We start from the raw sequence: 25,144 nt of genomic DNA, 5'->3' as shown, positions 1-25,144 counted from the left end.
TCACTCTGGGAGCTGAAATTGTGGTAGAGGAGACTGTCATGCTGATGCTGGTGGCTATTTCTGGTGTTAGTGAAGGTGGTGCAGGTGCAGGAATAGGTACTGCTCCCACCTCCTTGCTCCCACTGGCAGCAGAATACTCATTGTTGCCAGGAAAGAGGATGCATCTATGTTTGGGGTGGGGGAAGAAAACTTGCAGCTCTAGCTCTTCCCCTACCTGCTCTAGTCCATCTCCCTGCCTTGCCAAAAGACCTGGCACCTGCCATTCCAGCACGCTTCATAATATTTGCTGTGCTGGAAAGTGTGTGTGTGTGTGTGTGTGTGTGTGTGTGTGTGTGTGTGAGTGATATATGTGCTTTCCTACACAGTGATGGATGACACACCGTCAGGGAAAATACAGCTTTCTTTTTTAAAAGTGTGGGGGGAAAATAACAAGAAAAAAGAAGATTTTGGGGGAAGAATAAGTTACAAGGAATGGATTGGATAGGGATAAGTAGAGGAATTCTAGGCAAAGGTAATTAGTAAGGTGTAGCCAGTCCTTTCCAAGAAGGGAGACTAGCAAGAGACTGACTAGGAAACTTGTGCACACTGTTGCTGCCAGACAGACAGCTCACAAAAGGGAAAGGCTTCACACAGAGCCTTATATGCTGTTTCTTCCAGAGCCCTGTGATTGGAAGGGAACTCAGGGAAAGATTTTCATAGACATTAGGGCTGGAAGGGACCTCGGGAGATCATCGAGTCCAGCCCCCTGCCCAAAGGGCAGGAAGTCAGCCCTGATCAGATCACAGTCACTGGCCAGCTACAGATATCAATATCAGAGCAGTCTTTCCTCTCCCTCCCTCTTTTAAGTTTCTGTTTCCCTGCAAGACTGCCTTCCAAGTCACAGAATCTTTTCCGAATTAATTTGGATGCTTTGAATCACTTTGGAGTTTTTAATGGGTCTCCTGATTTGATTCGGATTTGATGATTCGGCTGCTGAATCAGGCCAAATCTTCTCCGAATTGAATTGGTGACCAAAGCTTCGCACACCCCTATAGTTTACATATGCCAACACAGGGAAAAGTGGCAGTGATGGGCACTCTTTCCCTACTGCTGCAAGGAAAAGCAGTGGCAGCTGGGTCCTAGCACCACCTATGAAATGGCCCACCTCTGGCTGGAACTGGGTCATTCCAGCCCCACAGGCTTAAGAGGTTGCCAACCACTGTTCCAAAAGAATCTTTTTGTTCAAAGATCACATCTAGCCCATGAAGATATTAAAACTCGCTTGCTGCAACTCAGGAAATGTAGCACAGTGACCTGGGCATCACCAGGGTCCTACTATTCCATTTATTTCCTCTGCAGCATCTGCTGACTCCCAATCTTCCCTTCTCTGTTCCTATGATGTCATCAAATTTAACACTCTCTCCATCACCATTGGCCACTTGGGTGGCAAGGGTAAGCTCAGGTGGCTTGGATGCTCCAGGGGGTGGAGATTTGTGGCCTGTAGCAGGGTTCCATATCACATGCAGCAGCCTGCAGGAGCAAAAGGTTGCCAGACCTTATTCTTGCATATTCGATAAAAGAATTGTACAGCACCATATGTGCCATGTTCCTGATCCCTTTGTAACCCCACAGCAGCAGAGCAAGGTTCTCAGAAAGGCAGAAGTTGTCAAAACATAAAGCCTGAGGGTGAGCCTGTCACTCAGGCAACCACAAGCAACCCGGAGCTTGCTGGATTCCCTCAGTACTTTGTCTGACAGGGCAGAGCTGAAAGTGGAGGTGCCAGAGTGTATCCAAGGAAAAGAGACCCAAAACTGAAGGACTGTTGGGGACAGTGGAGCTAGAGGTGGCTCTCCAAGACACCTACAATGGCTTAAGTTGTTAGCTATGCAATCAGGTAGCCAAATGTTTTCCTCCCCCCAGCTCCTTTATTCTGAAGCCCTTTTAATCCAATCCAAATCCCTTCTCCCACTAAAAAAAACAATTCAGAAACACTGGGGAAAGGGAGAACAGTTGGGATGGGTGGAAGGATATAGTGGCTTAGATCTGGATGGTAACTGATTGCAGAAGCAGTGTCTGCTCTGTGACTGTCACAATCAGTGAATCCCTGTACTTTTGGCGCAATGATTACTTTTACACACTAAATGTACTACTGAATCTATGGAGAACTTTGCATATCCCTACTGCAGACAGGCAAGTTTTCAAGTCCAGAAATACTGATTACATGTTTCAGACATGATATTCCTTCAGTTGCAGCCAAGGACCTACCCATGTTGGTTGACTTTACAACTGGTTGAAAAATGGAATTTCCAGTCTGCAGGAAATTCTCAGACCCTGAAACATATATTTGTCCCAAATCACAAGGAAGAATCAGAAACTTGGGGGAAGGAGTGAGTATGAAGGAGAGAAAGGAGTGATGATATGAAGTATTCTAAGCGTTTCATTTCTACCTTATCAAAATATTTCATTTTAAGAAGGTCAAAACATTGCTCCAGCAAGATCAGAATTTTGAATGGAAAAGTACTGCTGGAAAATTCTCAGCTGGCTATAGCTCATTCCCTGCTCCTTTAAGGGCTTTGTTTTCTTTGAGATAATATAAATTATAATGGGGAAAAAGCCCTACTGGATCATCTAGTCTGTCTCAGTGGAGACAGCCACACAACAGATAACTACAAAGGTATGCATGAGTGGCCTGAGTGCCTGAACTGCTGCCAGTTTTATTATAAGCAGAGCAGACAGTAGCATCCACAGCTGAAGTTGCCTAATGCTTTCCCTTGCAAGATTTGGCCTTCTGTTCCTTGTAACTGTGTCACTTTCTCTAACTTTAGCAGTTCAGAACCATGATCTCCAGGTCAGGTGTTCTGCCTCATGCTAATTTTTTTCTCAGGAGTTTCAGCTGAAATTATTCAGCAGAACAAGAACAAAGTTAGGGAGGGAAATATGGTAATTGCCCATTAAAAATACCGTGCTTTCTTTTAGGAGAGGGATGGTCTCCATGCATTGGGACTTGAAATTTAACAGAAGGGAGGATTTCCCTATGGTCAGACATTTTTGTTGCCCCGGTCAATATTTGGCTGAGTTACAAGGACAAATACACCAAGTGACTTTTCACTTGTGGCTAACAGAGATTTTTTGAAGTAGTAGCTAAATCATCCCAAACTTCCTCTGAACTCCCATTACTGCCTGTGGCTCCTCATACATCCAAAGTTCCTATCTCCTCCTCCAAGCCTCTTCATCTCCATCTCCCATAACATTTTCATAAACTTACCCCTGGCCTCAAAGCCTCCCTGAAGCCCCTTCACCCAGGTCCCTAGGTCAGCGAGGCTCACTTCCTTATTCTCCATGCCTGACTGCAGTGAAGAAATTGGTTTTGGTGGAACAGAGCCAGGCAGGTAGGAAAAAAACACATACACACAAGTTGGATAATACATTGACTGTTCACAGGGAGAAGTGGGGAGCCTATAGACTGAGTATGGAGGTGAACCAGGGAGCACACACTTCAAGAACTGTCCTTGGGGAAGGGGAAAGTAGACATTGGGGCCTATAGAGGGAAAGGGAAAGGAGGTGGCATTAAGGAGGCTTAGGAGTGAATTTTGTGAGGAAACTCAGAGAGAAGAGAACCAGAGCTGGGTGAGAAGCAATCTATGGAGCAGACTGCAGGGATCATATATGAAGTAGAAGAGAAAGAGAGTTCCTTCTCCCTCTCCCAACTTCTGCATCTATGCTGTAAGGATATGGAGTCATAGAATCATAGAAAGTTAAGATTGGAAGGGACCTTGGGAGGTCATCTAGTCCAACCCCTCTCAAAGCTGGACCATCCCCAACTAGATCATCCCAGCCCAGGCTTTGTCTATCCAGGTCTTAAAAACCTCCAGGGATGGAGATTCCACCACCTCTCTGAGTACCTGTTCCAGTGCTTTACTATCTTCCCAGTGAGGAAGTTTTTCCTCCTGTCTAACCTAAACTTCCCTTGCAGCAACTTGAGTCTGTATCAAAGGGACAGGAGAACTGCTTTGGGTGAGGAATGAAAAGCTTATACCTGAAAAGCTTCCCCAAATGAGGAAGTAGTTAGGAAATGGATAGGACATAAACCTTAAGAAAAGTATACAACAGCTTGTTCTTCCAACAAGAAACCAGAGAAGGTACCTTGAAGTATTGTGGTGTGTACATATGAACAGCTTTTCTTTAGCCTCTGTTTCCAGTTCTTTGGTCTCTACTCAGAGCACTTTTATACATGCTCCGGGGGCGGAGGGGGAAGCACTTTAGAGTGGCTCCAAGAGCCTCTCTAATTAAAGTGCCACTGTGTCTCATGTATCAGCGTCCCCACACTTCCAAATGGTGGTGAGGATGCTTCTAAATGGCAGCAGGGGCATTTGACAAGCTTTAATTTATGTGCCCCCACTGCCATTTTGAAGCATGGGGATTCTGATACACGAGACGCAGAGCCTGGTTGGAGCATTGTAATTACCACGTTCCAGCGGACTTGATTAATCGAGTGCTCTGAGTAATTGTAACGTGTCAGAGCAGCCTCACCGCACATGTACAGGCACGCAGATTGTAGTAACACAGCAGTAAAGAAATAATGGTAAAGGTCCTTTTCTGATGCAGAGAGAATGTGGGTGTGTATTAGAAAGCTACACTAATAAGTGGTTCAGAGGTGATCACAGACACAGTGGAGACTGTCAAAGACACGTAGCTGCTAAGGGCAAAACACAACAGGTATCATTATTGCAATGGCTATTAAAATTGATGCATTAGGGGGCAGTCCCTCCAGTGAAACCAGAACTGAATGGGAGGAAGCCCCCACTCACCTTCAAAAATGCTCCAAACTAAATTATGGCTTGGTTCTATATTAGTGCTATCTTGCTACTATCTTTCCTGTAAACAAAGAGCAATTATTCAGCTCTGCCAACATCAAGCACCTTTCAGCACTACTTTATTTACTACATACCTAAAAATCTCAACATGCAATGACACTGATGCCAACAAGGCTGTTTTATCAAGGAAATTACCCTAATCTGAAATACCATGATTTCTAAGTAGAGAATCCAGAGTCTATTTTGACAAACCTAAACAGAAAGATTTTGGTGTGGATGTTACAGACAAGATTCCTGACCCAAAGACCTCATGATATAAATATAAAGCCACTCATGTTAACAAGTGGAGTTTTATTTAAATAAAAAAAATGAAGTCAACTTTTTTCTCTCCTTTCTTGACTTGGGACAGATGGTAAAAGGTAGAAGTGTCATTCTCTAAGTGTAACTGTGGTGCTATTTAAGGCAGGCCATGTGATGAGAATCATCCTGTGTCTCAGATTCACACAGATTCATGAAGTTTAGGGCTAGAAGGGACCTCATGAGATCATTGAGTCCAGCCCCCCTGCTCTGGGCAGTAAAGACTGCTGGGGTCCAATAACCCCAGCAAGGTATGCATCCAGCTTCCTTTCTGTTGTGGGGTTTGTTTCAGATCCTGTACCTGTGTCCATTGTTATACATATATAACAAAGTCAGTGTGTATGTATTATACCAGTTCCTGTAGCTCTTGCATATGAAAGCAACTGCCAGGTAGCTAGGCAAGTGACTCTGATAATAACCTTTTCAAAGACTGTAGCCCAATTCAGTACCAATTTCATTGGCATCCTTCCTTTTCCTTCTACTCAGGAGCATAAGCTTCCTCCACCCCAGCTGTCAAAGTTTTTTTGTGCATTCCTCCAAAGCACTCCCCCAAATGATTCCCTGCATTGATTCCTTCCCTCTCTACTTAGAAAAAATCTGGGCATAGCATCTAAGAACAGTAGGGCATCTGGCTTATACTTCTGTCACCCCAGGTTTGTGCTTCTAGTGAAGGTGAGAGATATGTGCAACGGACTGCTCTAGTCCATTTCCATGGTGAGGAAAGTGCAAATTTCAGCATAAATGGTGAAATTGGACCAGCAGGGTTAAGTGGTTTGAAGAGAGAGGAGCAATTTTCACACATTCCAGTGACAAAAGGCTCCCCTCACCTGCACAGAATATGGTACTGTTCCCAAAACAAGTCCTTCCATTTGCAGCACTTTTGTCAGACTGCACTGTCAATCCTGCTTGATGCTATCAGTACCTCAGACACAGGAGGGCAGGCTCTTCCAGCTAGTTCATGTGGGTTGCAAAGACTTAGGAGGCTCAAACTGTGCAAGAGAAAGATTATGAAAAGAGATCAGGCTGAATAGAAACCATTCCTACCTAGAGGTGACTAAGAGGGAAAACATACGTATGAATGGTACCCAACATAGAGCTGATACAAAGGTAACCTTATACGAGTTGATGAAACCATTATAATCATGTACTGTTAGTTTCCAGTGATGTCCACAATTGCTTGACCTATAAATTAGATGGCTGTGTTGAAGCCCTTAAATTCAAAATTAAAAAAACAAAAATAGATGAGGCTTTGTAAGGAGAGGTCCAACTTATAGGTGAAGTTATCTCAGCGGTAAGTTACCATGTCTTAGTAATCTAGTGTTTTACAAACATACTGGGTTTTGGAGGGTTGTTCATACAACTAGAATATTCCTAAATACCCATATCTGTGTTCCAAAAAACAGGGTCACTACTTGTGGGCATCAGATGAGGAATAAATCTTAAGAGGGTTTTGTAAGCAAGCTATTGCTCAATGGAGCAGTTGGGGCATTCTGTATGTAAACATCAGCAAGAATGTCACCAGGGCAGTGTGGGGCAGGCAGTGGTGGTGAGGGGATCCCAGCGCAGATCTCTACTCCCTGTGGAGCCAGGTCACATGGCAGGGCAGTGCTAGTCCCTGCCGCGCAACCTGGCTCCGCAGGGAGCAGAGATCCAGGGCTGCACAGGATGGGCAGCAGCAGCAAGGAGACCCCAGGTGCAGATCTCTGCTCCCTGCAGAGCCAGGTCATATGGCAGGGACCAGCACTGCCCTGCCACACAACCTGGATCCACAGGTAGCACAGATCAGCGCCAGATATATTATATAATATAGAAGAAACCATTTCACAGCTGCTGAAGGTCTCAGCTGACAAGAGTTCCAATAAAAAGTGTCCTAGATTCCATCTGCTAGTGCAAGGAACATATCTTGATTTGCCTTCTCTAGAAAGCAGTCTACAAGGTACCTTAGAGACGGCACTCACTAATCAAAAAAAGCAAGCACTCATACAGAAAAGAAAAAAGAAAGGAACACGCCACTGCACACTCAGTTGTCCCCTTGCTGGGGTGAGGATGAGAAAGGGAGTGCACTCCATGTGACAGATGTTAGTCCTATACTTTACTGATCTACCAAAAGGGTGTGAAAACTAAAAACAGAAATTGGGTTTATCTCAGATCTGACTTTCCTGGGCTTTGACTTGCATCAAAATAGTTGCAGGACAGTCCTTTACACATGCAGCTTGAATGACAAGTAACTCATATTATCCCCAATTATCCTGGGAGGAAAAAGGGTTATCTTGGTACTTCACAGGCACTTAAAGTGGGACAGTGGGCTTGTATATTTGTAGGATCTCAGATTAAAGGTGTAATGAGGTGCATGGCTAAGGGGTTGAAGCAGGGGGGCAGGGGGTTAAAGAGAGGAGCATACCTGCTGAGGAGCCTTGAGTCAGATGACTAGGATGATAGACTGACTCTAGGGGAAGTTAAAAGCTCCCAGGGAGGCAGAGCTAGCCTTAGGGAAAATGATGCCTTGGCCAAACTTATATTTTGGTGTCCACCCTGGATATCCCTCCCCTCAAGTCAGCAGTGTTGCTGCAGCCAGAGGCAGGGGTGTGGTGTGGTGCAGTGCAGCATGGTCTGGCAGGGAGGTGGAGTGGCATGGTGCGCCAGGCAGGTGGGCAGACAGGCACCGCTGCTGCCATCCATGCTGTCTGGTCTGGCTCTTCCTCAGCAACAGCTAGAAGTTGGGGTGCTGCTTCTCCTGACTGGGGCAGGGATCAGCCAGGGCAGGGTAAAGCACTGCTGTAATCACAGGCTGTTCACATACACGTGTGTGTGTGTGCGTGTATGCGCACGCGCACGTATGGCACCACCTGACCATGACACCCTGAGCGAGATCACCCATGTCACCTACCCCTAAGGCTGGTTCTGCAGGAAGAGCAGCTAAGATGGGGTGAAGAAGCTGGTTTGCTGAGGGACAAGCATCAGGCCTGGGTTGCCTCTCTCAAGGTCTGAAGAAAGACCAGAGGTTTAGCGTTTGTTTGTTATTTGCCTGTTGCTTATGTTGTCTGCCTTGCTTGTTGTGGGGACAAATGTTTCTCCTAAAAAATAAGCAAACTGGAACTACAGCTGACTGGGCTTTATGAGAAAACTGGCTCCTGGGTCAGGCTACAGGAGAAGCAACATGCTACAAACAGGTTTTGTCCCAGGAGAAGTCTGACATGTTTTTAGCCTCAGATAGTATGGTAGTTTATGGGTGAAGTTACACATAACACTTAGACCATACTAAATCTGTGGCATGTAAAGCAGTGTTAAAGTTACAACATGCTGTGAGCAACTGCACGTTAAAAGTTAATACAGTTTTTTGCCCGCATAAGTCTGACTTGCCACTAGACAGCTGGAGAGCAGGGGCATGGCTAAAAGCCAGGATCCCTGGGCTTTATCCTTGTTCTGGGTGCAGGGGGAGAAGGAGTCATGAAGTAGTACATTCTGGGAGGCTGGAGGACTGCAAATTGCTGATTTTATATCTAGGGAACCTATCAGAAGCTAGGCAACCTGGCCCAGAGTTAAACCTCACCCAAAGTGGCATAAGGCACTCAGAGGGCACTTAGCACAAGTTAATGAGCCTTAATGTGAGTACACTTGGGTTTTAAGTGCCCTTAGTATAGTTTAAGTCGGGGTGCTCAATCCCCTGTCCGTGGGTCAGATCTGGCTCCAAGGGCTTTGGAATCTGGCCCATGGGGAACCCCACAGGCTGTTGCCCTACCTACTAGATCTAATGCCAACACACAGGGCCTGCTGCTAGCACATGGAGGATGGCAGAGGTGGCCCCACATGCAGAAGCAGCATGCCACCCCATGATTCCTGAGGTTGACGGATGCAGCCCAGAGTCCTGGGGCCCTGACCACTGTACAAGGGGCCAGAGGGGGGCAGTATGAGGCCCCAGGAGCCTGATCCCAACATGCAGGACTGGATGGAGGTGGTGAGGGTTTCTGGATCCCCAGTCCTAGCACATTGGGCCAGACAGGGGCAGCACAGTCTAGATCCAGCTGTGCAGGTTCAATCGTGGGGCGTGAGGTCCAATTTGGCCCAAGGAACCAAAAGATTGAGTACCACTGGTCTCAGTGTAACATATATCTTTACTGTAAGTAGCATAAGCTCCTGCAGAGAACAGAACAAAACACTGTAGCCTTGCATAAGCCCCTGTGTTCCAGGAGGTGGCAGCCTTCTCAAGAGATGCCAAGCCAAGAGTCAGACAACTTGTGTTCTTCAACAACTCTGGCACAGTTGGAACAATAGGGTGATTTAGTCCAGAAAGCTGTACACACTTTAAATGTGCAGACCCAACCTGTACTCCATCTGCAGTTTCAATAGGAAAACTATATTTCCTGTCCAGAATTATTGTGTTACTGTGCACTGATAAAAAACTACAACGTTTCACCACTGAAATAGGCAGATTTCACTGTTGTCAGACAAGCACTGTGAAAGCCAAGGAGGCGGGCAGGAGTATAAATCAACATAACCATTATTATTTCAATAGAGTTATATTATGGATAGAGGATATGGTCTGGCCCATCATTCCTGTATCTGTCCTAAATAACATACTGAAACGCAGCTCTTTGCAACTGCTCTGTGGATATTTACATAGTTATGCACTTCACTATCATGTCTAAGGGTCTTGATCTAAAGAGCTAATCAGTAACCTCAGCTAGGTAAAAGAATAAAACAATCCAAGCAGGTACATAGAAATAACTATAATCCACTTTAGAGAAGTTGACTCATAAAATGACTATGCAAATATCTAAGAACCTTTGAAAGTCTAAAAAACTCATCACGTGAGACTTACTGTACTCCATCTGGAAACGAACATTAAAATGACTAAGAGAAATTTTAGGGACATACAGAATCTTTTGTGCTCAATCACCAGAAATTCATCAGAAAGGAAGAGGCCTGGGGAATATGAAACCTCAGTCTATCAACTGTATTACCCAGCCAACTTGCTTGCAGTAGTAGTAAAAAAACCAAAAACACAAACTTAAATGTCAGGGTGAAATACTAAATATAGCAGAGAGAGGCTATATTTTCAGACATGACTCATGATTTTGAGTGCCTGATTCAAGGCTCTTCAAAAGAGGTCTAATACCTCAGAAAATGCCAAAAAACTGTCTCCAGCTTTGGGCAGTATTTTGCCAGTCCCTGCTCTAACATCTAACTTTGGTTCCCAACACAAATGTAAATTTTGTTTATGTGATACTAACAACTGGGCTTGAAAGGTCAGCTCCCATTCCACTGAACAAAGTATCAAGCAAGGCATGGAAACATTTTATTACTCTTGATATTTTAAGATAATATTTAATGAGTTTTTTCTGGGGGCAAAATAATGCATTTCAGATTAGTTGAGGGATTTTTATATTCTATAATATATCCTGTAATAGGCAACATCCTATAAAAGCTTGTAAAATTCTGTCTCTAGTAACACGAATTTCAGGTGCCTCTTCTTTTACAATACAAAAATATATGATTGGCCTGTGAATATTTTATATAAGCACAGGTTAAGAAAAACTTTCTATTGAATAGTTGTAGCTCACATCCAGTACTGGTGATTAAAAGCAGTTAGCATTTGATAACTGGTAAGAGATACAGACTTGACAGTTTCATTCCTGTTTGGGGTGGTTGGGTGTCTGCATCAGAAAGACCAAAACCATATCAACAAAATAAAACAATATTAGGGTGTAGCTATGAAAGTACTAGCTCTCTAAATCCAAGCACGGAATATCTGCTAAATGGAGGATCTTTGTCCGATTTCATGGGAAACGTTAAAACTGTATAGCATGCACCGTCTCTGCTATTGGTTTTCTAATGTTACTTCTCGCCAGCATCAGAAACCATACACATAAAGTCTTGTCCTTAGTTATGTTCTTTTTTGAACATCCTGTATTCCTCACCCCCACCAAACCTGAGTAGTTCTCAGGGTGAATTAAAATTTGTGAATCAGTGGGATGCTCTGATAACACCACTGTGGAAACACCCACAGGGAAATAGTGGGAAGTTATACGTTTCTTTCTCTTACCATAATTCGATCTATACAAAAGACCAATTAAGTGAATAAGAAGCATCTTGTGGAAAAAATAGCCTTTAATTAAATGCCTGCATCCTACCATCATGCATATGCACAAAGGGGAATAATTGAAGTTGCCTTGGCATTTCCAATTCAAATACTCTTCTAAAATTTGTTTATATAATTAGTATGTAGGATGCCTTCCAGGCTCAAGCAGGTTGACTACAAGGAATTCTGAGAATAGTTGGCTTAGACTAGGGGTGGGCAAAATGTGGCCTGTGGGCCACATCCACCTGCCAGGCCATTATATCCAGCCTGCAGAGCCCCTAAAAAAATTAGTAAATTAATATTTATTTGCCCTGGGTCCCTGTCAAAGCTGGTTGGAACCAGGGGCAGTAGGACCCAGAAGGAGCCCTCAGCAGGCTTGAGAAGCCCATCCCCAGCCAGTTCCCTGCTTTCCTGCCCTGCCCTGTTCCAGCACCAGGTGGCCTCTACATCCCAGGAGGGGACTGCACTGATAGGGATGTGTCTGTGTGTGCCCATGCAGGCAGAGAGTTTATGTGTGTGTGTGTTCATAGGGTGGGTCCCACACACAGCTCCTTTCATACGCATGCACCTACGCCTCCCCTTGCACTGCCATACACAAACCCCAGCCACCCTCCCCCCATACCCACCCACACCCCACATACCCACTGGCCCCACAAACCTGTATCCCCCCTCAGAACATACAAAAGCAAGACTTCACTTTAAGCTATTGTGCAGTCACCTCTGTGTACACTACACAAACACATGTAAACCAGGACAAAAATATATTTTTAATTGAATTAATGAATGTTGTAGATGATCACTTTTTAGAATATAATTTGGTATTTTTCTGGTTCTGAGATGGCAAAACCCCTTACTGAAAGGAGTACTTCTGGGGGGCAAGGGGAGGGACTTCCGTTGGCAAAGGTCAGGGGCTAGGGGGTGGGACATCTGGTCACAAGACAACAACCAAGAAGCAGGGCACCTGCCAAGGGGCAAGGCTAACCATGCAGCCCTTGACAGCTTGCCACAATTTGGTAAGCAGCCCTCGGCCCAAAACAATTGCCTGCCCCTGGCTCAGACCAACTGGCTAGAGCAGGCAACGTCTATGAAGTAAGAGAGACCAGTGTGACATGATCACACATTGTGCAGATTCTCTCATGGCAGGACTGTCCCACTCAGTCTTCTATAGTTCTAGTCCATCAAGGCTTCATCTACAGGAACTGAAAAACAGCACCTAGTTGTACATCTATGTATTCAACATTTCCATTTTTTTTTTTATATTGTATATATATTTTTAAAATCAAATGAATCTTTGGAATCACATTTGTCCCGCTGGGGAAGTGAGGGTTTATACCCAATCACTGTTGCAGCAGTGTCAGGTGATGTTTCCTTTTAACACCTAGTTCTTCTTTTAAGAGAAGCAATTGGAAATGATTCCCACAGGGACAGTGTGGTAGCTGTGTTTCCTCAGATGGAATTAATTAGAATGAAACTTCTCTTTTTCAGAACCAGAATAACAGGCTTTCAGTATAGGTAACTATTTAGAGCAAGGGTGTGCAATTATTTTGGCTGGAGGGCTATTTTGGGAGTTTTAGTGAGTTGTCACACAATGGGTCAGCATCCCCTCCTCCTCCCCCACCAGAGCTCACCAAAACTCCTTAAGTGGCCCCCACGTGCAGCTGGGTGGCTGGGATGGGATCGCATATGGGTGGAGAGCAACATCCAGGAATGGGACAAATGGAGCCAGGGCCAGGATTGGAATCAGGATCATGGGACTGTGACACTGGGGCTGGGGCCAGAGGCAGAGCTATGATCTGCTCCCTGCACACCTCTGCCCACAGAACCTGGGCCCATCACAGGCATGGGTAGGCAGTGGAGTGCAGCTTGCCTTGGGTCCCAGTCCTATGTTGTCACTGCCCCATGATCCTGATCCTAGTCACCAGTCTGCCTGCCTGTCACACTCCTGGACACAGGTCCCCACCTGCACATAGCCCTATCCCAGCAATGGGTGCAAGGCAGACAGATGAGGGTTGATCCAGCAGTGGCAGCTGGAAGAAGCCACCATAGGGGCTGCTGGGAAACTTGAGTCTGTTCATTCTGGCTGCCGCGCTGCCCCAGCCTCGCTGGGTGCCCGGGGTGGTGGGACCTTGCACAGGCTGCACCCTGTGCCTGGGGCTAAGCAAGGCCAAGGGACCTGCTGTGGGCCAGACAAAATGCCTTGGGAAGCTGGATCTGGCCCATGGGCCATATTCTGCCCACACCTGATTTAGCAAGAAGCTTGAGTCTCTCTCTGAAGTCCTTGTAATAGATATTGCAGAAAATCCAAAAGAACATGATGTCTCTGTTGTAGGAGACACCTTAAAAACTGAACCAATTCTGATCAATTCTTGACAAGATATTTGACCATCAATTTAAATTACAAAAAAAAAAAAAAGCCTCCAACCCATCTTTCAACAATTTTATTTTTAATTCTTTTAAATATTTGCTTTAATACAACAAAGATATAAAACAATATATTAATTAAATCTGGGTTTAGTTTTAAAAGTCAAAACAATATTTATTTATTTACATTACTGTGCTTCAAACCTGACTGCCACAGGAACTTTTGAAGTGTTAATACTCTTTTCTTGTGGGAAGTGAGGGAGAGGAGAGGGGAATGACAGGGACAGGAACAAAAAACACTTTAAAATGTATTTAGAAAAGACTTTTTTCCATAAAAGTCAAAGTCTTGTTTTTGTATCCTTGCCGTACACATTAAAGTAGTTTGTAATTCCATTGGAAAAAAAATGAGGACAGCAAAACTATAGTACATTGTAAAAATGAAATTGCTACTTCATCACTGGCTAACAGGTTAGGTCAATATGCTCTACAATCAACAGCTTGTTCTAAACTCTTACATAACTATCACAAGTGTATTTTGAAAATGTATATGTAAACTTGAATTATGTACAACACTTCACTCACTGCAACATTCTCAAGTCTTGAATTACAAGCATCATCAAGAGTTGGAATATGGAGACTGAAATGAGGTTTAACATAGTCCCGTAACTTTAGTCTTAACAGACGTTTACGGTGAAAAATATTTTTGTAGGTTCATTTCGTATTTCAAGTTTTGCCCATAAACACTGTTTCAGTAAGCAACTAGTGTAAAAAAATCAGAAGGACAATCTCAATGGATAACAGAAATAACCAACGCACAGATTATTAGGGGACTGTTAATTAGTCCTTGATCCGAGTAGCTCTGTGAACACAAGGCAACTCGGAGCTCATGGGCTGTCTGCCAAGGAAACTGCCACACCTACAAGGTCTTTGTTGCCTTTATGATTATCAAGACAACTTTCTTTAAAATGAATACTAAAATTATTCAAGGAAACTATCCTTGTCTGTTTTTCTCCATATTCTAAGAGAAACTCTTCCCCTCCTCAAACAAAAACACAGTAGGAAGGACAGCTCATCATCTATTGCTGTTACTATAATGTGATATTGGAAGTCCAAAAAAATATCAAATAGCTATATTAATCTTGTTATATAGACACTCCCTTACAAATGCAAAACTTCACATGACTAAGGTTCAACTGCACAGGTGTGTAGGTGCTTAAACAGCAATGTGAACTTAAGCCTAAGGATCAGTGCAAGAGAAATAATTAGTAAACAACATGTATACAACTAATGAATATGTATTTCCTGCTACGTTCAATCAGAAAAAAGTTGAGGACTTCAACAAACAGTTTCACAAAGTTTTTTTGTTCAACACTACACTGTGAATTCCACCCCCAAAGTGTCCTCATTTGTGTTGGCACCAGGTGAAATACATGAAGTCAGCTAAATAAGAAAACATTGCGAGAATGGTCATTGGAATGTAAATCTGCACATGTATATGAGAGTCAAGTTGGTGGGTTCTGTCGCTTGCAAAACAAACTCTTGTGTAACATATGAGCACCAAGAGTTGGGATACTCAGACCTGCTTTTGATGCAATTATTATAGAATGGTCTTTACTCTGACATGCAATCATGCTAGAAACTACTACTAGAATATATTTTTCTGTATGGTACATGGAGATCTGAAATACAACTTGAAAGGAAACACTTTGTCCTATTTATGGACTGAAGGCTTGAATCTATCAAGTACACAGTACGCTAGCCTGAATCCAGCAGTTATTACAGGATTACTTGGATACATCCACACCAGGAATATACCAATACCAGAGTGTGGTATGCTCTAAATGTCTCCCTGCTCTTCATGCACTACGTACCTGAGGCAGTAAAGCTTACAGCGTAGGCATGCTTCATTATGCTCCCAGTTAAGCAGTCTGTTGCATCAAAGTAATGATCTTGCAGGACCTTTTAAAATTAGTCCTGAAAGTTCAAGAACTGTGGACCTGCAAAAATGTTGCCACTTCCCCCACCCCCCTCAGAAAAGCCAAAATTATCAGCTCAACCTATTTTTGCTGGAGGGCTCCTCAAAATGGTTGAAGCATCTAGACTAAAACGAGGGTTTTCCTGTATCTGTTAGCATTCTAAATTAATTTAAAAGTCTAATTGGGCCTTATTTAAAAAACCCTTCATCTCTGAGAGTATCATAATTACCTCTTGTTTTCAAAACCTGTTAGGAGGCGGCGGCTGGGGGGGAGGAAACAAAGAATGAAATTTTAAATAAAGAAGCCTTGAAGACTATTCAGCCTTGCCCAAATGCACCATTTTTCCTTTACCTGTCATTTTTAATATACATATGCAAATAAGGTAATCCCAACTTTATACATTTGTCTAAAGTATTCAATCACAGATCTCTCAAAGCCTCAAGTCCTTACTCGGATCAGTTTAATTTGTGTTTTTGAGAGTAATTTTTACTCATGGTTTTGTCACTCATTTGCATTTGCTGTGTAAAGCGCCACATTAATGATAGCTAAAACACACACTACTTCTAATGAGGAACTTGGAGGTAGGCTTCTTCCCAGGCTGAGCAAGCGCTTTGGTAGAAACACCACAGGTCAAGCCGATATCAAAAGCAACCAACAGATGTCTTAAGGAAAGGCAAACCCAGCCATATTTAACAGTCCCTCCTAGCTCACCCATGCTCTAGTGACAATATTAAGTGTACGTGTTAACATCTGCTGATGAACAGAAAAGGCCCTTATAAAACACTGTGAAAGTTCTAAAACAAATTCTGTACCTCCATTTAAAGATAAATGTCATGCCTCCTTTTTGTTTTTAAAATTGAAGTTAAACAAAAATGATGCCAACAGTATTCCTGTACAGGCCAACTCAAGTTATTTCGGAAACTGAGCAAGAACATGTGAGATTTTTCTTTGAAATCTTCACAATTCACTTTGTGTTTATTGGCAGATGTGGCTAACTTCCACAGGTTCATCTCCAAACAACTGATTTAACAACTTCCCAGCTCTCAGGAAACCAATTTCTGCATACTACAAATATTGTACACAGATTCTTAGCAGTAAGAGAATCAATGCATTAATAGGCAAAGCAATTGTGTAGACAAATATCACATTATCTTCAAAAAATACTCAAAAAGATACACCACTACTGCCTTTAATGCGTTACATTTACTCAGGCAGAAGTCAAAATATTTGAGCTTCAAGAAATGAAAAGTAGTAGTATTTTACCTTACATAAACTGCCTTTCTTGGGTTGATAAATTATTTAAAAAAGACAACCTGTTGCTTTACTAGATACAACAAAATAAAAGATTCTCAAATAATTGTATAATTCAGACATAGTTAACTCAGTCAGCAATCTTGCTAATTTGACTAGTTTCCTGAATACAGCAAAATACAAATACAAATCTGCCTAACCTAAAAAACACATTTGAGTTATTTCTTGTTCAAAACAACAACCCAGTAAAAAGAGAGTAAATGTAAGTGTGATAAAGAAAAAAGGGTTTTCTTTTCTTGTCTTTTTTTTTTTTTTTTTGTGAAGCATCTATACTTCTGCAGTTTGGATGTCAAGAGCATCTGACAGGATTTTGGGTAATATAAAATCTGCAATCTGTTAAAAAATGGAATGTTATAAATACCTATGTCTGCAGGTTATTAGAACTTCTAATATGCATCTGTAATACTTTTGGTACAGATACGTAAGTATCTGAAATTCCTCCAAGGAACTAAATTAAGTTGCAATTTTTTTTAAATATTAGTAAGTTTAGAAAATATGATCTAGGTAATCGACGCTTGTAATTCCAAGTTCAAAGTTGGATTGTTAGAGAGACATTAAGTGTAGGGAGATCAAAGCAGATTACAAAGCTTCAAATATGTTACTAAGTCTTACAGAAGCCTACCCAACTGGCAAGCATGCTTTAGTCACTTTAAGCTGAGATTCAGTAACTTGTGGTAGACTGGCAAAATTTCACAGAAACTTTGCAAGACTGGCTCATTACCTCTTCACACACACTCGCTGAACTTGAAATTGACACAGGAGATTCGAGTGCTAATCACAAATATTTGTTGCAGTTTGCAACTCTCAAATTAAAAACTACCGTTTTATATTAAGCATAAGCTTAACATTGAATTTAAATAACTGAAGTCAGAACCGTCTTGCATACAGTACTTCAATCCCCAGTTCTATTTCCTATTCCCTTCATAAGCACAGACAGGGCTCATTCACAAAAAGTGATCCATATTATGGAAGGTAAATCACTTATGGTACTTTAATTCTTAATGTAATAAACAAGCAGCTTAAGAACCAATCTAATTGCAAAACTGCCAAAAAAGACTAATCTAAGTCAGTCATTTACTATATATACCCCATTTGTCAAAAACCTTTATCCAAAGATATTCAACATTCTGCTGATACCAAATGGATTAGGATAAGAATTTAAAACAGGGGGATCAATGTTAGCACTATTTCTAAAATTCACTATTAAGCTCTTCCTGAATCACTACATGCACATTCCCATCCATTTACGGGACATTAAAATACTTGAAGCTTAACTGTTTTATTCTTCCAGTGGTTAAATAATTGCTCATAAAGCGTGTGCAAGCCTGGAGAATTAAATGTTTGGATCACACAGAACAGTATTATTCTGTGGCACTAACATTAAGTCAACTTTATTTTCAACAAAACAGTCTTAGTTTTTACCCACTCATGCAGGAGTGCAAAGGAAACCTCCACACGGTAGGATAGCAGAATAAACAGTTCACAAAAACCCTGTCCATAAGTCATCAGTGCATATTCAAAAGGCAGATGGTTTCATTTGTTGGCATCTTGTATATAAATCACACAGTGTCCACTATGATTTTTCAGACCTCTTATTTAAGCTTTGAGACCCCTTTTTAGTAAGGAACTCTACTATTTTCCACAATATGACAAAATACTCTTCAGAAACTCACTGTATAAGTGTAAACAGTTCAATTTAAATATTATATTTATAATTAATCTTTTTAAAAGCAAGTCACTGGCAAATGAATTACTACTTGACATTATCTGTACAGGCAGACATTCCAGGTACCAGAAAGTATTTGGACCTCCAAGCAACAAACTAAATTCAATACAAGCATACATTAGAAGTGTAAGTTTTACTTTACCTAAACCACTTGTGTAGAACCTTTCTAAAGACTGTAACTAGGACTTCTGCTTCAGACACCTAATTATTAACTGGCAGCTGTTATTTACCCTAATCTTGCTTTCTACTAAAAGAAACTTGTTGATTATGAGAAGCTAAGCAGCAAGATTATCAGGAGACCTCACGGATGAAAAAAAGTAGTTATTTTCCTATTTTTCCAGTCAGTTCTGTAGTCATGTAAGCATGAATACTTTGTGCATATTTGGGCTACATCAGGGAGATGGTCTTTATCCGATTAGCCTTTTCATTATGGCAGGTTTTGAAAAGGGCCAGCAATACTCATTTGGAACTGTGCCATTAACATTGCATTCAAAAAAGGAAAACATGGGGAACCAAATCCTTGCTCTCCTACTCTGATGATATGCTCTGGTATTAGCCAATGTGTGGTAGTACAAAAAGAGTCTTGTGGTGATGTAGAAGGCAATGAAGACATCTATAGAGTAATGTTCATGTGCAGCCAAAATGAAGAAGATTCCAAACAGATTCAGGACCCAGGATAAAGTGTGCAAGAAGTTCCAGCTTCTTGGTGTATCTAGGAAAGAACAGGGTATCCCCGTTAAAGGATTAATCTGTTTCACAAGTTTCCCGGCAATTTACCAAACCCACACCCATCAAACATGACATTTACAGATCATCCAAAGGACTAGGAAACTACCTACTTGATCTAATAGGCACTACTCATATCCATCAAATTTAACAGCAACACACAAAGAAAGAATTCTGAATATTAATCAGTTTACTCATTACTGAAGAACAACCTACAGCACAAATGTAAGGATAGCATCTTCTTAAGATAGCAGATACATTGAAGAGTACCTTATGGTCATGACGAACAACACCTTATCCAGCTGAAGCCATCTTAAAGAGATGGGCATCGCAGGCTTGTCTAGAAGTAAGTATCCATTAAGTTGATTTTAAAGTTATTAATTTATGCTTCTGACTCAAATTAATTATCTTCATTTGCTATTTAATACATAAAAACCACTCGATCACAAAATATTGCTGTGTCTAAGTACATTCATTTACAGTTACGTATACTGTTCAGTTATACATGGATCTTTTTTTATGTTGCCTTTTTAAATCTATTGAAACACTCTGATTTGCATTCAAAGGAATTCAAATATAGGAGCATGAAAACTTAAAACTTCATTACCTGCAATCTTAGCTAAAAAACAAACTTAATTTAGATGTGCACTGTAAGAGATGGCAGGCCATACTTTATACTTGTTGAAAGCCAAAAGCACATTCATTGGTCTCTAAAATGCCACCCTGCCTTGGGAAACAAAAGGGAAAAGAGAACATGGTATCATATTTTAACTGCTTTACAGGATGCAAATTACTCAGATAACTAAATCAGTTTGGTTTAACATGGTCAATTAAGTATAACTTAAGTCTACTGTAGCATAATATTAGTGTCTTAAAGGCATGTATTTGAAGGGTCAAGCGATCAATAATTAGGGACACTGTCAAATACAGTGGGAAAACAATCAAAGACTTTGTATCGCAGTAAAAGATTCACTCGAGTACTGGGTTAATACTCTAAAGGAAGAAACAGATGTCGCCTTTGTGTCATGATAAAAATACTTGTCATGACACACAGGCCTAAAATTAATAGCTGTGATAAAAGTGGTACAATTTTATGCTGCTACTTAGCAGTGGATGTTTGCTTACTTTATGGCACGAAAGTGCAGAGAAACCACAGCTTCTTCTGTTGCCCTGGGCAGATGCTACAGGGGCACAATTCTGCACACCCTAGGAATTCCTGTACAGGACTGGAACCCTCAAGTTCCTGTCCAATTTTCCATGCTTATTGAGATGTACCTCAGATCCTTCGGGCACATCTCAAGCAGCAAAATCCTCCTTCTTCCACTTACTGAGATGTGCCCTGGAGATCCTGGGGGCATACCTCTTAAGCTTCCTACTTTCTGAGACGCTCTCAGAGGTTCCCAGGGGTGTGTTTCTGTCAGCACGGAATGTCTGAGAGGCGCTCCCAGTGCTTGAGGGGCCCAAACACTGGCAATGCGTAGGGGGTCCACATGCACCCTTGAGATTGGCAGTGCACGCCCTGAGATTGTCCACTGCCGCTCCCCTTGCCACCAGCAGCGTCAGTGGGCAGTTACTGATTGCTGCTAGCCACCGCTGATGCTGCTGATGGCGTCTGCGGGTGGTCTCCGATCGCTGGTTGGCGCTCACCACAACCGTCCACCACAGACACCGCTGTGGCTGCCTGCTTGCCGCCACCACACCTCCACCACTGCTGCGGCCAACGTCACCTGCGGGTGGTTGCCATGCCCTTCAAGCCACAGGAGGAACATGACATTCATAGGCCCAAGCCTGGACAGAAATTCCCGAAAAACCCAAGAACACACTGCCTGTTGTCCCTGTCAGTTAATCCTGCGGGACAACAAACAGTGTGTTTTGCTCAGTGAAACAGATCAACTATTTGGGGGTCATGCTGGCACAGCTGATTCGCTCTATTGGCCAGGACCTATTTTTAGCCTACCTGTATAGACAGATGTTACAAGTGTATCCTTATGAAAGGATACTGATAGAAGCTGTTAAAACTGCAACTGTTACCCCTGCATTATTCTGTAGCAATACAACTGCAGAAGAAGTGCTTTGACTTTAACCCTGGTTTCACCCTGGGTCAGAATTAGAGCAGTTCAGCTAACTTGTATTGCTAATACTAATTCGTATCTAACAGTTAGTACAATAAGTGATGCATGTTCTTCTCTCCCCTTTACTGAGACTAAAATATTTGTGCATACCTAAGAAATTTATTGGTAGGTCCACTGCCTAACTACCCTTTATTTAGTAGAAAATGTTAAGCAGCAAGGAGGCAAATGCTAATGTTGTGTTAAGAACATAAGTGCCATGCTGAGTCAGACAAATGGTCCATCTAGCCCAACATACTTTCTCTGACTTGTAGGAGTGGATGTTATAGAGGAAGAGTGCTAAACTTGATATCTTAGAGTGATCTATCTATCTCCTATTCAATACCCTCCCTAGCATCCACCATTATTGGTTTAGAGATGCCAGAGGGATGTTTTCCAACCATTATGTTACTAGATTTCATAGACATTAGGGCTGGAAGGAACCTCGCAAGATCATCAGGTCCAGCCACCTGCTCAAGGGGCAGGAAGTCAGCTAGGGTCAAAGGATCCCAGGAAGATAGGCATCCAAATGTTTCTTGAAGGTGTCCAGAGTAGGTGCTTGCACCACCTCGGAGAGAGGGGAAGGGGAGTCTATTCCAGGCCTTAGGGACTCTGACAGTAAACAAGTTTTTCCTTATGTCCAGCCTAAAATGGTCTTCCAGGAGTCTGTGACTGCTGGACCTTATCTTCCCTTGGGGTCCCCTGGTGAACAGACACCCCTGAGCCTACAGTTCTCCAGATGGAATAGTCCCATGGCTCTCAGCCTCTCTTCATAAGGTCTGCTCCCATATCCTCTGATCATGCACATGGTTTCCTCTGGACTCTCTCAAGCTTCTCTACATCCTTTCTGAATTGCGGGTCCAGAATTGGATGCAGTCTCACCCGCTCCAGCTGCAGCCTCACCAAGGCTGAGTACAGCGGGAGGATGACTTCCTGGGTCTCGCTTGAGATGTATCAGTAAATGCAAGCCAGAGTTTTGTTTGCTTTGCTAGCTGCGGTATCACATTGATGGCTCATGTTCATCTTGTGGTCAATCATGACCCCGAAGTCTCTTTCAGTCATGGTGCTAGTGAGCATAGCCCTGCCAAGCCTATAAGTGTGATGCAGATTTTTTCTCCTGAGGTGAGGCACCTTGCATTTCTCTGTATTGAATGCCATCAGGTTTTCATCCACCCACCTTGCAAGCCTGTCAAGGTCAGCCAGGATCACCAGCCTATCCTCAAGTGTGGACACTCTTCCCCATAGTTTGGTGTCACCAGTGAACTTAGCCAGTCCGCTTCTGACACCAGAGTCCAGATCATTTATAAAGACACTGAAGAGTATGGGGCCAAGAATGGAGCCTTGGGGTACACGAGTGGTCACTATGTGCCATGTTGATTCGGTTCTGTCAACTACCACTCTCTGGGTCTGACCTTGGAGTCAGTTCCCCAGCCATTGGACCATATGATTGTCAAGGCTGCAGTTCCCCAATTTTGCCATGAGGGCATCATGGGACACCAGGTCAAAGGCTTTTTTAAAGTCCAAATATATGATATCAACCTCTTCTCCTTTGTCCAGGTGATGTGTCACCAGGTCATAGAAGGAAATGAGATTGGTCAGAGGGTCTCAAGTCACCCTCCTTGGGCAGCCATCTCCACTTGTAGGGAAGTGTACTGCTCCTTCACAGAGAGCTACACCCCCCCACACTTTCTTTCAACATGATCTCTGCTGTACAAGGTATAGCCATCCATACCTGTGGTCCAGTCATAGGTGGAGTCCCAACAGGTCTCCATTATCCCTATGAGATCATAGTCATTAGCATCATAGTTCAATAGCCTCCAACCATTATAACCTATCATCCATGAACTCATCCACTCTCTTTTTAAACCTGGCTATGCCATCTGCCTCTACCACTTTGTGGCAATCAAGTAACCAAGTAAACTACATGTTGCTTAAAAGAGTACTTTCTCTCATTAGTTTTACATTTATCACCTACTAATTTCAGTGGGTGTTATTGTTCTTTTCTCAGAAAAAATGAAAAACCCCAAAATAAACCCAAAGCATGATGTCAAATGATTAACTAGAAGAATTTACAGCTATGGAACATATATTTACCAAAATACATCACAAATTATTCCTGTCATCATTTATCCAACTGTGTCAGAGAAACTGTCCTATTGTACCCACTACCAAAACCTCCGAGTGAGCAGCAGCTAGTAATGCATGCTTTAAAACATTATGACTCAGACCACAGACAGGCATTGTGTCTGTGCTAAGAAATATGCCCTTTTCTCAACACAAAGAGCTAGTGTGTAGCCATTCAAGGGGTTTTTGGAGAATAAAAACAGCCATTCTACAAAAATCATTAGCTGTTTTAACTAGCAGCTCTTCCAGAGAGTTTTCAAGCACCATCTGTAACACCTGTATGCTTATCTCAGGCTCCCTGGGACCTGCAGTATTTCACAATACTCTGTTCTTCCTCCCCTGCTCAAAGGGGAAGATAGAGCTCTGGCTCCTTGAGGACCTACTCCAGCAACAAGCTGTCAGGGAGTATACTTGAACAGCACTGGGACTGTTTGAGTTGTGGTGCTGAATCCCACCACTGCCTGACAAAAGACTAAGGGAGTCTCCGCTATTCACACAACAGTACACGTACCCCCTCCACCCCTTTGACAAACCCACATCTCCCCAGAACTGTGCACGCAGCATCACAGCTACCCAGACTTTGAACAGCACCCGGATCCTCTGGCACTGTTCAAACAGTGACAAGTCTTCCCAGTGGTGTTCAAAAGGGCAGCAGAAATTTCTTCAACCTAACCTTAAGTCCTCCACCCAATTGCTCTGCTTTTCAGTAGAATGGTTTAGCAAGGGACAGGATTAAGGTTTAGGCTAGGGATTTTCCCCTGCCACTACAAGAGCTGGATCTCTGGAAGCAGCACTGCCAGGCATGGCAGGGGAGAAGAGAGTAGGCTTTCAATGATCTGGAGCAGGTAGAGCCAACAAGAAGCCCACTATCCCCCCTGGCTGGAAAGCAGACTGCTGAGGCAGCTTGGTAGCTCCGCAGCCAAGGGGTTGGAATACTTGCGTCCACCCTTTCTTGGAATGTTTCTGTGGCAGTGCAAATTTCCTGTACTGCAATTTAATCCCTGCCCACACCCTTGTTCTCCACTGAACAAACAGCATGTTCTAGGCTCCTTCCACTGACCAAGATACTGACATTCCAAAATAGTTATTTATTTCGTATTTTTGATGCTCATTGGACACTTTACATACGTCAATCCTAATTAGCGTACATATTCTGTGTAAATTCAAGGATTTAATATGGGAAAAAGTGAGTTGGAGAAAAAGATTCTAACAGCACAAGGCAGTGTCATCATAACTCAATTCTTCAAAGGCAGAATAAAATACTAAATTTATTATGCCCTTTCCACTGTTGTGAAAATATCCTCCAGTAGCAATACTACCAACTGTTATTTCTTCTTAAAGGATCATACCTCCTAAAATGAACTGTTTTCCACAACATATTGAAAGTTGTGGTTTATTTCAAGTGAACAGTCTTGTCTTCCTGGCTTATACATCTGTTCTAATGAAGAACACTCCATTTTAGGATTAAAAATACTGCTGCTGGCTTGTGGATATAAAAAGATTCTTTTTCATATTAATAGATATAAACAGTCTCCTCTCAAAACCTGTCACACTGGAGTTGTAGCTTTTTCCATAGAAATATG

General features: G+C 42.6%; 1 protein-coding gene across 4 annotated transcripts in view; it reads right to left on the bottom strand.

Moving 5' to 3' along the window:
- Positions 1-13,651: 13,651 nt before the first annotated feature.
- SAMD8 (sterile alpha motif domain containing 8) overlaps positions 13,652-25,144 on the bottom strand; it is a 49,973-nt gene continuing 38,480 nt past the window's right edge. For all 4 annotated transcript variants that reach the window (XM_090057792.1, XM_090057791.1, XM_090057795.1 and 1 more), the window contains one exon: positions 13,652-19,315. In XM_090057792.1, the coding sequence (XP_089913918.1) occupies positions 19,011-19,315 (305 nt within the window). In that variant the 3' untranslated portion in view covers positions 13,652-19,010. The remainder of the gene's footprint in view (positions 19,316-25,144) is intronic.

This window comes from Crocodylus siamensis, chromosome 7, assembly GCF_052110815.1.
Source record: "Crocodylus siamensis isolate JL-2025a chromosome 7, ASM5211081v1, whole genome shotgun sequence".
In the NCBI taxonomy this organism is placed as follows: domain Eukaryota; kingdom Metazoa; phylum Chordata; order Crocodylia; family Crocodylidae; genus Crocodylus; species Crocodylus siamensis.
The sequence above is the reverse complement of the archived record's forward strand: the minus strand, read 5'-3'. Positions and strand labels throughout refer to the sequence as shown.